This window comes from Cinclus cinclus, chromosome 4, assembly GCF_963662255.1.
Source record: "Cinclus cinclus chromosome 4, bCinCin1.1, whole genome shotgun sequence".
Taxonomy (NCBI): domain Eukaryota; kingdom Metazoa; phylum Chordata; class Aves; order Passeriformes; family Cinclidae; genus Cinclus; species Cinclus cinclus.
In genome coordinates this window covers 61,322,439-61,337,207 of record NC_085049.1, presented here as the reverse complement: position 1 = coordinate 61,337,207, position 14,769 = coordinate 61,322,439, and the positions used below count along the sequence as shown (strand labels likewise).

The 14,769-nt window shown below is 37.9% G+C and overlaps 1 protein-coding gene across 2 annotated transcripts in view; it reads right to left on the bottom strand.

Annotated features, from left to right (window-relative positions):
* Positions 1–434: 434 nt before the first annotated feature.
* NUP205 (nucleoporin 205) overlaps positions 435–14,769 on the bottom strand; it is a 45,687-nt gene continuing 31,352 nt past the window's right edge. For both annotated transcript variants that reach the window (XM_062492338.1, XM_062492340.1), the window contains exons 29-43: positions 13,384–13,654; positions 12,842–12,940; positions 11,546–11,694; positions 10,639–10,830; positions 9,788–9,909; positions 8,520–8,658; positions 8,168–8,294; positions 7,148–7,224; positions 6,228–6,356; positions 5,551–5,677; positions 4,687–4,853; positions 4,169–4,292; positions 3,222–3,350; positions 2,432–2,505; positions 435–1,364 (exon numbers count right to left, since the gene is read on the bottom strand). In XM_062492338.1, the coding sequence (XP_062348322.1) occupies positions 1,212–1,364; positions 2,432–2,505; positions 3,222–3,350; positions 4,169–4,292; positions 4,687–4,853; positions 5,551–5,677; positions 6,228–6,356; positions 7,148–7,224; positions 8,168–8,294; positions 8,520–8,658; positions 9,788–9,909; positions 10,639–10,830; positions 11,546–11,694; positions 12,842–12,940; positions 13,384–13,654 (2,079 nt within the window). In that variant the 3' untranslated portion in view covers positions 435–1,211. The remainder of the gene's footprint in view (positions 1,365–2,431; positions 2,506–3,221; positions 3,351–4,168; positions 4,293–4,686; positions 4,854–5,550; positions 5,678–6,227; positions 6,357–7,147; positions 7,225–8,167; positions 8,295–8,519; positions 8,659–9,787; positions 9,910–10,638; positions 10,831–11,545; positions 11,695–12,841; positions 12,941–13,383; positions 13,655–14,769) is intronic.

The following is a 14,769-nucleotide window of genomic DNA, read 5'->3' as shown; positions in this document are numbered from 1 at the left end:
CGGCCCGGGGCCTCCCCGGTGCCACCGAGAGCCGACGGAGAACGGGAGCCTCGGGGCACGCAGTCGACAGCTCGGAACCGCCGCGGGCTTGCCAAAGGGCCGCCGGAGGGGCCTCGGAGCCAGCACGCTTCTTGGATTGCGCCTTGGTTTTCTCCGAGTGGCAGAGAAACGAGAACGCTGGCTGAAGTCAGCAGTCAAAGTCCAGCTGTGTAAAACGCCGACAGCAAGCTGCTCCTATGGATTAGCTAACAGGCCTCACCTGACAGCAGCACTGTCATCACCCCTGCATAAAAATGATATCATCCATGCAATTAGGGTGTGCAGACAAGTAAATACAAAATCATAAAGTGAACCGTTATGCATCAAAAACTCAGAGGAAGCATAATGTACAAGGCACACATAGTGGGCCGTAGACTCAAGACTGCGTTAAGGGAAAAGTGCAACAGATCTCACATCAATAATCAATGATTATGCTTTTTTAATAACTTTTTTTACAGAAGATACAAGGATATATCAATGTCTCATAGGAGAACAATCTAACTGGAGAACCAACCTACCATTCACAATTACTGGCTTCCTCTCCATGCATTTTATTCTGTCCTTATACTTGTGTTGCAGCAAGAAAAGCACAAACCTTTACTCCCCCAGCCATAAGAACCAAACCTATAGCAGTTACCTTCCATTACTTTTATCACTTGTCTCATTTAAATTGGTTCAAAGATAAGCAGCTTGTACTCCTTTCAGCTGAAAAAAAGGCAGAACGAGAGGGAGCAGAAATTAGCAGTTCAAGTACAAAATTAATATAAAAATCCACACCACAGTAATCAGTCTGCAAGTGATGAAACATCAACTCCATGTTTCATTAAATCTGTGTGTGAAACAGGAACAAAGATGTTGTCCTTTTCTCTGAAAGCATCAACAAGTGTAGTATCAGCACAGTTGCAGAACCTCCTGTTTCCTTGAGGTCCTCCATTAAAATTTTCTTGCTTGAAATTTTACATTATTCATAACTCAGTTGAAAACAATCCTTTATTGTTTATGTCAGGTTGGGAGCAGTAGGAAAGAATACACAAAACTCATCCACAGCGATAAAAAAAAAAAGTAACAAAATAATTTTGACAGTATTTAGAAAATGTTTGATCTATAAAATCCAAGGAAGGCCTGCCCTAGTACACAGCTTCACTGGGCAAGCAGCATGTACCAAGTGCCTTTCAGGTCCTTGATATCCTTAGGAGCCCACGGATACGTCTAACGAGAGCTTGAATAAAGGTGTACCGTGAGCGAACCTTGGAATATAAACCCTCGATGTCCAGGAGCTTCTTCTGCAGAGATTCACCAAAGCTGTTTGTGGCTTCAATCTGAAGCTGAGAAACAGAGAATTGATGCAGTCATCAATACAAAATCTTCCTGAAATGCCAGTTTTATCATCCACTGCCTGTCAACCCCTTCACTTATGACTTATTCTCTGACCTGCTTTCCAAAGAATGGGTTTTTCTGATTTCTCCAATAAGTACTACTTATTCTGTTTTAGGAATCACTGGTTATAATTCAGGTTCTTCACTCAGTCATACAAACACATCTTTCAATTAAAATTTTACTAGTCCTTTAAGCACGCTTTAGAGAGTTTGTGTGCAGCAACAACTTTTTTTCATTAATGCATATGTAAAGAGTCACTGAATTAACTCCATTTGAGGTATTTTTACAAAGATGATACTGTACACTTTACTTCTGTACAAACAAAAATTACAGATGCCTCATTACAAAACACACAGCAACTTTTCTTACAATTCTAGATCTTATAAAGGTACTTGGCACTGCAGTTTTGAAGAACAGTTTTTTTCTGAAGCCATAGAAATGTCAGTGGGATTTATTAACAAATACCTTTTTTTCTGCCACCTCTGCATCAAATTTACACAAACTATTAAATTTCTGTGTAAGTGGAAATTACTTCTATCATTCACATTTTCTAGTCTCCTCAGTTCCTGTTACCCTTTTGATCTCACTTCTCTATAACCTAGCTGAAGCTGACCTGTAGTGAACAGTTGGATCACAGAAAATTGAGAAACTTGCCCTCATACTGCAGGTCTTTGAAGGATATCTGGTGCTTTAGTAAAGCTGCTATTAGAAAACACCATTTTACTGGTTGGTAAGAGAAAAATAATGATTCCTCTATTTTCTAAGTATCGTTCATTTTTTGCTTAACTGTTCATATTAAGATTCAAAGATACATGCACAGCATCAAAATTACCACCTGTTTCGCAGTATTTTCCAAAACAATTTTGTAATGTTTCACTAATCCTAAATTAAGTTCTATGCTGTTGATGTTACTGCAAGTTGTTCAGAAGTGGGAAAACAAAAATCAGACTTGCTCCCAATAGCTGCATGGTAGCCAGGAGCATTCTGCACCCTGCAGCAGACTGTCATATCTCACCTGTTCTATATCGTGCTGGCTCACACGATTCAGTCCACTACCAAAATCCAACCTTGGCTCTGAACCAAAGGAATCTGGCAATAGAAAACAAGACGTTAAAGTTATGTTGGCTGCTCCACACTATCTCTGTGTCAAGTCATATAACAAATTTAAAACTGTTCCAATTTGATCCAAAAGTAAACTTGCGCATTAGAAATTACACCTTTTTTTTACTTAAATGATTTGGAGAAAATGCATAAAGAGTGAGTCATAAATAATTTTGATCACACAACATGGCACTTTAAGCGAAAGACTCTTCCGCAAATCCACTCTCCTTGATTTCCTTCCATTTCTTTATTTTTTGAAAAGACTAAATTCAACAAACTTAAAATCCTCTAGTGAATCAATGGTGGCTATAATTCTAAAATACTTTTTAAACCACCAATATTAATTTTATTTTTTAATTTCATCTTAGTTATACTGAAGTATTTTCCTATAAACTGTTTTCGTATAAACTGTTCTGGATCGCTTATCTGATTTTATTAGCAGAACTTTAGTTAGTTTGAAGAGCAGAAAAAAAATAGTTACTTTTACTTTCCTTTGGAGATTATGTGTAATACACAAAACCCAGAAGTCTGTGAGTAAACAGTATCAGTACTGCCAATTCTTCAGTAGAATATCCAAAGGTGTGCCAAATCCAAACAAAATCTCTTATTAAATATGAAATGCAAGATATTAATAGTAGGAAACCAGATTTAAAGCTAACCATCAGAAGTTATTCAAAGGCATTTTGATGTTTGAGAAATTTTACCTTGCAGCCTTCCTTTCTTAAATGACATCCTAGAGGACAGCAGCGGGTCTTGGGAGTCAGTGGGTGTGCAGTGCAGTAGGTAGTGTTCCAGATGGCGCCAAAGAATGAAGAGACAAATTTCTATGATATCTGCAGACACATCTCAGTTGAGGAATCCAATTTAGCTGTCTTTGGATTGTACATTTACTGTATGAGCATAATTACACACTTGGAAACAGCTGAAGATGTCAGCTCAACCACCTGGCACCTCCCCCACCGCCACAGCCCAGTGACGGATCACTCACAGTCACTGTCCTCATCACCCTGCAGAGCCTCAATCCAGCCCTCAGGAGGAGAGCAGAGTATGGAGTACTCATGTGGTTTGTAAAGGTACCTCAGCTGCACACAGTAAATTAAAGCTGAGGTCATGAAACCGGGATGGCAGTAACATCTTAGGTGACAACAGCAAAGTGTGCAAGAGCACATCCTTCCCAAGGGAGACTGCAGAGGAAAAGTCTGATCTGTTGAAGACAACTCTTTTGCACATGACTGGCTATTTCCCTAGAATTACTGGCTAGATTTAGGTTTATGGTGTAAGACCAGAAACTCCTACTGTGACAGGCACATCAAAATTATTTTTCAAAGTATTTCTTCCACCACACTTGGACATGTGTGAATGTTTATGGGATCTGGACACTAAAATAAAAGATCTGGGCTGTAACAACTCCTTTATTAGCATGTTGCAAACAGTCCTAGCTGGGTTTCAAAATGGGCATTACTAACTTGAAAATCCTTACACTCTGGCAATAGCAGAGCAATACCCTCATAAATTGTCATTATCTCAAACTTACTTTTTGCAAAAAAATTTTGTCCAAAGAGGCCAGAAATCCAGTTTAAAAAACCCTGTTTCTATCTCTCTGCTTTTCTGCATCATCACCTTGAGGGTCATTTCAATTTTAGAAGGATACAGGAACAGAGGGAGAGCAACTTGGCTCTGTTATTTATTAGTTTCACCAGGCGCCGCCTTGCTAAGACATATTTTTGGGAAGTGGAAATCTTGTCAACTCCAGCTGGCATAACTGACTGACACAACTGTGATGGGAAGAGAAAAAAACAAAGACTGTAGCAAATCACAGAACATCAAGAGAAATAAGCAAATAAGATTACTTATTAATATCTAGAACTTTATTGTAAGCTACTATTTCTTTAAAACCTTGCTCTCTATTTTGAATTTGCGTAACTTCGATGACCAAAAAATGGAAAAATTAAACCCATCTCCAAGCAACTATAATGAAAGTAACAACTTTTACAAAGTTATGCCAAATATTTTCCCTAAAGTGTTAGATCACTCATTCTACGGACCCCCTTCACCAACAGTAGAAATGAACATGCACAAGAAGTGGAACCACTTGCTTATCAAAGATGCTTTGGAGCCTGTGTCCAAGTTACTAGAGTACAGAAACTACGGAGAGAGAAGAACAATCACCTCTTTTATTTCATCTGGTGGCAGTTGCTCCACATTTTGCAGTTTGTTAACACTCTGACGATGGCTGTCATAGTAACTGAAGAAATCACTAGTGCTCTGTTTCAGCAGGTAAACAATAATGCCCAGGCCAGGTAAGTGCCAATATGGGACCACTGGTACTTGTGTATCTAGACAAGATGTTGAAGATAAGAAAACAAAACTAAAAAAGCCCAAGAAATCAATAAGCTATGCTCTCTGTCGAGAACCTAGTGAAAGACAGGAAAGCACTGGCAAGTGTATTTTGCACTTGTGTCACATGCAACACGAATAAAAGTCTAGGTAAAAAGCTGTGACTGCACTACTAAAAGGCAGTCAGCCTAGTGCAGTACTGAGTACAAAATGTGAAATTTAACCAGATTAGAAGACTTACTATTCACATATTTTAGCCATTCAACTGCATAATAACACAGTGTAAACTCTCGCGATGAGTTATAATAGAGTTCCAATCAGCTTCAAAACACATTGTACGTGTCATAAATGAGGTCCTAGTTTAAAATAATGTAATCCAGCACAAATACTGAAAAAAAAAAAATCTTGACCTTCCCGTCCTGTGCTATTTATTTACAGACACACATTTCTTTACTGACATATTTCCCAAGGCTATGAATGAGAAAACAATTTGTTTGTTTTAACTAGGATTAGTTTCCCAATTTGGTTTAGCACTAGGTTGAACAAGCATGGATTCCAGAATGAGAGAGTGAGCAGCTACAGTATTTGTATGAAGTGACTTAGAGTATGTGAAACTACAGCCTTTGGTTCAACATTTTCTAGTAGCCCAAATGTCACACTGTTCAGGGTCATAAAACATAAAGTCAAAAATCTCACCCTGCCGAGGCCCATCACGGTTGGTTGACTCTAACAGGCTGGGAGTAAACAGACAAACAGTGTGCTGAAAACTGAGGGCACTTTGCAACATCAGTGATTCACAGTATTCCATCACGTTTGCACAGATCTGCCAACAACGTGGGGGAAAAAAAGACAGCATGGCAATTACAGTATCTACAGGCTTTGGAGCATTCAATTTTAAATGGACAAATGTCAGTGAACAACATGCTTTGCTCCTCTCTTCTCACCAGAATGTGATGATTCTATTTTCTCATCAGTTACAGACTCTCTTCTACTGCAAATCTAGGACTTGCAACTTTGCCTCTTTCCCAAACCTGCTAGCTAAAATTTCTGGATAATTTTAAGTCCCCTTTGGCTTTAAGTCAGTGTTAGCCATTGACCTGTACACACAGCTTTCATTTTGAAAATTTCAGATCAATGTAAGCCTTCAACATTCACAGAGTTTTTATGCAAAAAAAAAAAAAAAAAAAAAAAAAGGTTTCTAATGCAAATGTAAGTAAATACATTTTCAAGGGTTACTTTAAATAAAATGTGGACTCAGATACCACACTAAAACCAGTGTAGAGCATTACTACTATCATATGAAATTATGGTAACTAAACAAATCTGCACAGCAGGTAAAATGTGCTGAAGGTCCTAGCATCTTGTGTCCTTACCTGCTGCACGGCCAACTCAGTTTCATCCCTCTTGTTCACTCTGTCTCCTGCTGCATTATCATCTTGCAGCTTGAACTGACGTAGCCTGTCTGATCCTCCAAACCGACTCAGAAGTCCTAAGCACTGCCGCTGCCGTAAGAAATGAACTTTTAAATTACCATCTCAACAAATGAAGTGCACAATTTTTTCACTTAAGTGATACATGTCCCTTCAAACACAGTATTAAGAAGGCAATGCAGAAAAAAAACTTCTAGCACTTCATAAACAATATTTAAAGTCTTTAGTGTTTTAACTTAGAAATTAATGGCACTCTAGAACACTGCCAATAAGAAATGAGTGCAATTCACAAGTGCACAACTTTTCTTGTGTCTCTTGCAGGCTATTATCCAGAATAGTATCAATAGCAGTTTAGGTTTACCCATTCCCACACCTAAAACACCTTTACCTACATGGACAAACAAAATCTGAAGCTAAGTCTGGTAGAGTACAAAAACTAATTCAGTAACAAATAAATCAGCCACCTAGCATTTCTGATACACCAAATTTTTGAGCTGGAGACATGCTTGTGGCCAAAGTGGTAACAGACTGTTTCTGCTTTACTTCACATGCTTTGGTGTTGGCTTCAAATTCCTCTCTTCACATAAGCCTAAGCCATGAAGGCAAACAAAGTCCCTGATGCAATCCTGATGTTGCCAAATGTTATCTCTTCTACTGGACAGGGAAGTGTGAGGAGACACCAAAAAACAGACCACCAAAACCCCATCCCATTCCCACAAAAAAAGTCTCAAACACATTCTTCTTGATGCTGGAAAACATCTCTTTCCCAACTGCTACTATTCAAAGTAAAAAAAAAAACAGGAAGAAACACATCTAGAAAGCCAATTTTAAAAGGACATAGGTTAAATACATGACTTTATTACCTGAAATCGCCCGATGTGTCCTTGTAGCTCCATCTGTGTCCCTTCATTAATATCCGTGTCCAGCTCATTTAACACTCCTGATAAAAGATACAGCCATTAAATAACTGTTTTGGGGTTTTTTTAAAACAGATTTATGCAGTGTATACATTTAAATATAAGGAGTTACCAGAAATATTTCAGCCAAACATTCAACCTGCATTTTGCATATTTTTTGAGCAAAACATTCAGATAATGAATGCAGCTACCAGGAGATGCATGGGAGCAGGTGGCTTAATGCTCTGCCAAGTAATCAAATGGGGGCAAGGAGGAAGGGAGGCTGGCATGGAAATTACAGTTGTTGTGCAAAGCTTTATATACTGTAAGCAAAGAGGCATCTGGGCTTAACCTACAGCTCTGCACCCCTTTCTACTGTAGTCAGACATCTCTCCTGAACAAAGAAAACCATTAAATCAAAATAGACAAGTTATTTTGAACTGGTAAATGTGCAGAAGAAACCACTATATCCCTCACAATCATTATTAGCCCTTTGTGAAGGTAAGTCACCAAAGAGAAATGGCAGTATGCTAATCTGCATATATTTTATATGGGAAACTTTATATTTTAAATAAATAAAAGCAGAGAAGACATTAAAAAAATGGGTAGGCAAACAATTTTCTCTCTTAATTTCCTCTGTTACAGAAATTATTGAAAAGACATTGTTTTTGAAGGTACCACAGATACTTTAAGCACTTCTATTTGCAAGTCACCTCCAAGACAAAAAGTACTTAGCATGAGGTAGCACGATGAAAAGAAAACGGAAAGTCAGATACATATGGGTAAGAGCACTATATCTACTGCAAATCCACCATATTTACTTCAAGAAAAATCATTTAACATTTCTTTATTTTTCTCAGAGCTCTAAATGTAAAAAAAGAATCTGTATTGTCATGGATATTTTCTTCCGTCTTGCTGTTTCTTTACAGAAAACAAAGCTTGAGATTCATGCAGATGGGGTTGAGGCTTCAAAACTGCAGTTCCTACCAGGCAATGCTGCCTTGCTGATTATTCCCGTCAGGGAGGCCAGCTCCTGGAGAGATCCAACATTTACATCTTGACACCTCAGGATTGCCTGGATGGTATCTGAATGGGAAATCAGGAACTGCAAAACCTGCATCACAAGAAAAAAAGAGAAAATATGAATGACTCAAAATTTAATGACAAGCAGAGAAGAAGCAATGCTTCTGAAGAATTTTAAAAGACCTTGTGTACTGGCAAGGATGAAATTTAAAAAAAAAAAAAAAAAACCAAAAAAAAACATATCAGAGCAAAAGCATATATAATTTCTTTGAATGAACAATAGTAGCAATACTCTCAAGCATGTTCTGGAATGTACCTGTCCTGCTGCTTGCAAGTGTTGTGCCATGCTGGATGTGAGGATCACTTGGCACAGCTGAAGAGCTGGAAGAAGAATCTGGCGATAACGTTCCACTGGAGCAGGAATGAAGACTGGGGGATCTCTCATTGCATACATTCTTAGGAGGTTTAAAAATAAGGGAGGAAAAAAACAGATAAAGAGTACAAGAAAAATGAAGTCTACTAATGAGGCAGAGCCTCAGCCTACATCTAAAGTGATTACTCTAGTCTGAGTGACAAGCCAAATCTTGAGTGATTACTCATATTACTTGAGCGATTACGTTCATATTTCAATAAGAGATCTAGACCTGAAGGGAGTTTATATTGGAAAAACAATGCATTTGTGATACACAACTGCTGCCAGACATTTTCTTTAAGCAGGGAAAATTACTCCCCTGTATTATGCTACACTAAACTAGGTAACCTTGTTGCAGAAATACAATACCTGCTTACTGACATACAAAACTAGGTATTCGCAAATATTTTAGGACGAATTGTGCTTAATTCTAAAGCAACTGTTAAATACAGCTCTCCACAAATGTCCTGTAGGTTTTGTACAATCATATTATGTCTAACTGGAACTTTCAAATAGCATACCTTGCCTGAGTCTTTAATTTTTCCCAAGAGCTTGAACTCCCAGTGTGTCACTAAGAACTGTTAAGTTTAAAACAGGGACCAAGGCTTAAAGTCAACCCAGGCAATTTCCCCTAAATACAGAATTTCCTTCTCTGAGTTCTTCTCTCAATCACCTCGCAATACTAACATGGCAGCACATCAAGAAACTTGCCAAGCAATATATAACTGAATTTTTTTTTTTAAATACACCATAAAATATTCCTGAAATACCATTTAATTCACTGCTCTCTCAGTGCTTTATGGTGGAGGACAAACTCTTCGCTTCACCAGCTGCAAAGCCCACAAAATAAGTTTACAGTGTAAGCTGTTTTTCAAACATTACAGTATAAATTACTTAATAGTAATACATTAATCATATTTATTGAAGATATCAAATTAATTTTTTGTGTGGTCTAAGTAAACAGCATGCAACTACAACCTCACACCCACACCTGAAATTTTCCTCTCAATGAAAGGTAGCTTTAAACTAAACTGATAGATTTAAGAAACATATGCACAAAGAATAAACTCACAAATCATTACTCAAAAATCATGAGGCTATAAAAAGATGTGACGTGCTTCCAGGGAAGACTGTATTAAGGTTTCAGCATCAGCCAGGGAAGCAACACTTACCCCTGATGGTCTGTCTCAGGTCTCATGTCATACACTTGGCACTGTGCCAGCCGCACAATCACACCAGACCTCAACAGCTCTAATGCACCTTGCTGACTTTTGGCTATTCGAGTGAGGAATGCCTAGACAAGAGTAGAGAAGGTTAAGTTTTGGAGACGCACAACAAGACTAATAATGTGTACTTTCTCACTTGATTTTAGCATCATTTCAAATATATTATTTTAGTAAAATCTCCTTAAGGAATGCCTTTGGTGCAGACGCAGATTGAGCTCTGGGTGGCAGGAGCCCCAGACAAGAGCCTGTGAACCACCCTTTGCAAAACAAAGGGTGTGAGTGACACAGAGCACCTGCCAGAGGACAGTCAGAGACACAGCAGAAGACTCAGCTGGAAGACCCCAGACTGACTCACACAGACTGCTGAAGGTAATAAAACCCAGGGGTTTTGTTCAGGGTTCCTCCTCAGAGGCACCAGCTTGAACTCTTTATTCTGTTGTTGCACCATAATTAAGTCATTTTAAGGATCCAGATGGCTGAGACTGCCTTGGGAAAGCTGAGGTTAAACCAGCAAGGAAACCCAGTCTGTGTGAGTGTGGTGAGAGTAGGGAGTCAAGCGGGGCACCCATCGGTCATCACTGGAGCCGCTCGCTGTGAAGAGGTTTTGGTCCCAGCAGGTAAAGTCTCTGCTGGTGCAAGTGTGACTGCCAGAGTGCTCTTGAATGGTCAGACAGGAAAGCTTCCTTAACACTACCTCTGAGTATAATCTATGCAAAGTGTAGACAAACAACTTTTACTAAAAAGTAAAATTAAAAAATAAACATTGTAAAAGAAAATAATTTCTTAAGTACTGTTACCATTTTGGACTCATAGGTGTACAGCGCCTTAAGCAGAGGGGGCTGAGGTGTGAGCAAGCTCTGAAGAGCCAGATCATCATCTGCCAGGCTATCCACAAGCACCTTCAGGTAGCCACTATTTGAGAGATACAACAGCCACTGCTGCTGCTTGTCTACTGAAACAATGTGATCCAGTAAAGCCAATGCCAGCATCTGGGATGAAGGAAGAAAAACAAACAAATCAAAACAGAATTCAACCTGTAAGATCAATGAGATTTTTAATAAATACCTAGAAATTTGAAATGCTAAACAGTTTCTTCTAACAGCTTTTTATAAGCAGAATGCATTTTCTCACTACAACTGCAATCATTTATGTGAAAAATATTTTAGGATTTCTCAACACTAATATAGTATAAGCCAATTACCTTTCTCTACTATTCTTTTAAAAAACATTACAAATATTGTTGAGTAAAAAGTAAGGCAAAATATTTCAATGAAGTATCGCCTCAAGCACACTTACTATTTAAAACTAGTTTGCCTTCTGATTAGATTGTCACCTACTGGCTAATATCAGAAATTACTTCATCATGAAGTCACATCTTCCCAAGGTGACTAAGTCCATAACTTAAAAATAGTAACATAACTGTCAAAGAGATCCCTGCCTACATCTTCTGCAACAGAGCTTTCTACCCTTATTTTTAAAAAAAGAGGACACGTAGCCTTATTGAGTAAAAAAAAAAAAAAAGTAATATGCACATACGGCTCTCCTTTCAGCAGTTTGAAGGATAAGTGGGAGTACAGAAACATGAAACAGATCCAGTACATACAGAAATGTTCTAGTGCTACCTCATGAAACCTCCCATCTCTGCACAGATGATATTCTTCAAAACAAGCAGAACAGTAATTTTAAAAGAAGAGATTCATTTACCCGGCCTATCTCATGGCCATCACAAGCATCACGACAGACAACCTCCATCAGAGCTGCCCCATAACTCTCAATAGTTGCCATGTTTTCCCGTTGCAATTTACTAAATACATCTTCAGGAGCTGTCAAATGTTCCCACATAGTTTTTTTAGCTGTAAAAAAGCAAATAAAGTAAAAAATGAAAATATTCAAAGACAGGCATCTTAGAATTAGCTTAGCTACAGCTGATGCTATATCCCTCAGGGCATTCTCTCTATACCTTGCAACAGAAATGCCCCAAACAATGGTCAAGGGTTTTTAAATGAACTGCAAATACACCCTTCCTTGGATATCACACAGATCAGCCAGAGCAAAAGTTGTGGCCTGTACATCCATCACCCTTGTGAACACTCTGTTTAAAATAATACAAATGTTTAGCACTTGTTACATGGATAAACTAATAGGCCTAAAACTGGAAGTGCTCAAGGCCAGGTTTGATGAGGCTTTGAGCAACCTGGTGTCCCTGCCCATGGCAGAGGGTTAGAATGATATCAATTTTAAAGGCCCCTTCCAACCCAAACCATCCTAGCATTCTAGGAACTTTCACTGGGACCACAACATTCAGTCTGAGCTAAGTTAACAAGGTAACTTGAATGGGAGAGAATAAAACCGAAGTCAGTCATACACTTCAAAGGGGCCATAACAAATTCATAGTTTGTCTTTTTGCTTTTACTACTGTAGCTCTAAACACAGACCAAGTAAAAGTCTGCATGCAGGCACTAGCCCAAGATTTTTTCCTCAGTCCTTGTCTGAACTCTAAATAATTACGAGAAACACTAACAATTCAAGTATTTTGGCATTCATGGAAAGAACGTGATATTTACCTTAAGTACTCCCAGATAAATAGCAACCCTGGTTGGCTTATTTTTTGCTTATTTTTTTGGGAGGAGGTGGTGGTGGGGTGTGTATGAGGCTCTTGTATTTGTTTCTCCCCCAGGAGGATCTTCAGACAAAGGAAGAGAAAGGGTACGAAATAACCCTTGGGGTTTGTTTCAAGGTTTGTGTGGTTGGTGTTTTGTGCTTTTTTTGCTTTGGAATTTGTTTTGTTGTTAGTTTTTTGTTTTGGTTTTTTTTTAATAAGATCACTATGGTATGAATGTACATAAAGATATGAAGGCATAAGTAATTCATTTCAGAGGCTCTTGGAGAAAAATGTTTTCCACCTATTTCCAGAAGACAACTCAGCATGCAGAAACTGTACTCTTCAGGGTTTAATAACAACTTATTTTTTGCTCTTTTCCAAATACAGTTGGACCATACCTGCTTCTAAAGTGTCTGGTTCATCTGGTCTCTGGGCAATCTGCAAATAATAAAGCAGTGATCCATAAAGGTGTGTCCTCACTCTCTGGAAGCCACCACCTGTAAACAAGAAACATTCACATTTACGACCAAATAAATGGAAATTCCGTAACACCATCTTCCACTGGCACTTTATTTAACTTTCCTATGGTAGTACAGAAATAAATAAAACAACTAGATTCCTTAAGGTGAAGTTCTACTGTTTGCATAAAAATGTATTTATGAGTATACTCAGCAAGTTCATGCTGTTCCAAAAGAATGAGAATATTAAATTCTCTTTACAGTTATTTACATATCTCTCTTCTGTTTGTTGTTCAGATTTTTTTTAAAGTGTTTGCTATTTTTTTTGTTATTAAGATCACTTCCATCTATACTAATCATGTAACATCCACCTAACTGACTGTAACAAAAATCTTCCTTGCAGTATCTGAAAGCAGGTCAACCCACCATTTTACTCTCAGCAGTTAGAATTCACATACACACCCTGCAAAACTCAAACACACCTGTTTTCAAAATGAAATCCAGCAACTTTTTTAAGATTATGTGGAGAGAGGAGTCACCAACAGAAGCAAAACCCATGGATATGCTCTCAGAGCCAGGTGATGAGGCAAAAGAACCATCCAGCATCAAGACATATTGGGACTGTCCTGCCACAGGGAGTGCAAGTGGCTGCTTCTGCTCCGTTTTCACAGACTGGCTCAGGTGGGCAGTCAGGGTGAACACAGCCCCTGCCACCACTGGCATCAACTCCTGAGCTGCATCATCATCGAGGATCTTAATACAGAAGTAGAAAGAAGAAAACAAAAAACAAAAAAACAAACAAAAAAAAAAAAGGCAAAAGAAAAAAATGTTTAAAAGTATCTGACTTCATGAGTTATTAAAGCAATTAAATTAGCCTCTCACTACTATTTAATTTATGTATGCATAAGGATTTCATTAACATGACAGTATTTAAAACGCATCAAAGCACTAATGTCAGAAACTTGTTTTGAAACCTGAGTTGAACATATTTTAATTGAAAAGACCATTAGCCTTCTGGTTTTTTAAAATCACAGTCAGGCTGATAATCAAATCTGGATGGCAGAAAGGGAAGAAATGTGTTCACATTTGAGATGCTTTATTAGTAAAATATCTAAGCTGAAGCTAGGGAAAGAACAAATGGTACCTTCTTGGCTATACAGCTATTTCATTACCATTGAAAATGTGAAGGTACTACTTAAAAACCCCAAAGGGCTGAGCATCAAAGGAGCATTAAGACAATGTGGAAAAATACAAACAAGAAGTTTGCACGTATTGTTTATATTCACTATTATTTAGAAGGTAAATCTTTATCACTAATACTGAAGGAGCTTTCCTTTTAAGCAATATAGTAAATTTGAGTAGTAGTTCAATTATTTTCAATAGATAGTAACAATTTTTTTTCTCAGCTTCATGCAAGTTTTCACCAAGGTGTTACAGAAAATTAAGAATCTGGAATTTCCTCTTCGTAAAGATTTTAGGAAAGAAATTTCTTCATCTTGTAAAGGCCTTCCTTATTTCCTGTTTTTTCTAACTTAAATCCACTAAAAATACATAACTTTTAGGTAACTCCTACAGAAGAAAATAATGGAAGCAACAAAATCAAAACCCAAAAAGGTTACTTTTTTCCTTGAAAAGATGTAACATTTTTATAGACATTTCTCAAAACAAAACTATTAATCAGAACTACAAACCATGTAACTCTCACAATAAAGCAAAAAACTAATAGTGCCCCAGCAGACTAAAAAGTACAATAATCCTTCATTAAATTTTGCCTTTTAGAATGGATGGGTCTGTAGTAACTGTCTAGTCTGTCTCAAAAATTATTACTATAACCCTGCAGTAAAACACCTAGACTTTTAAGACAAACC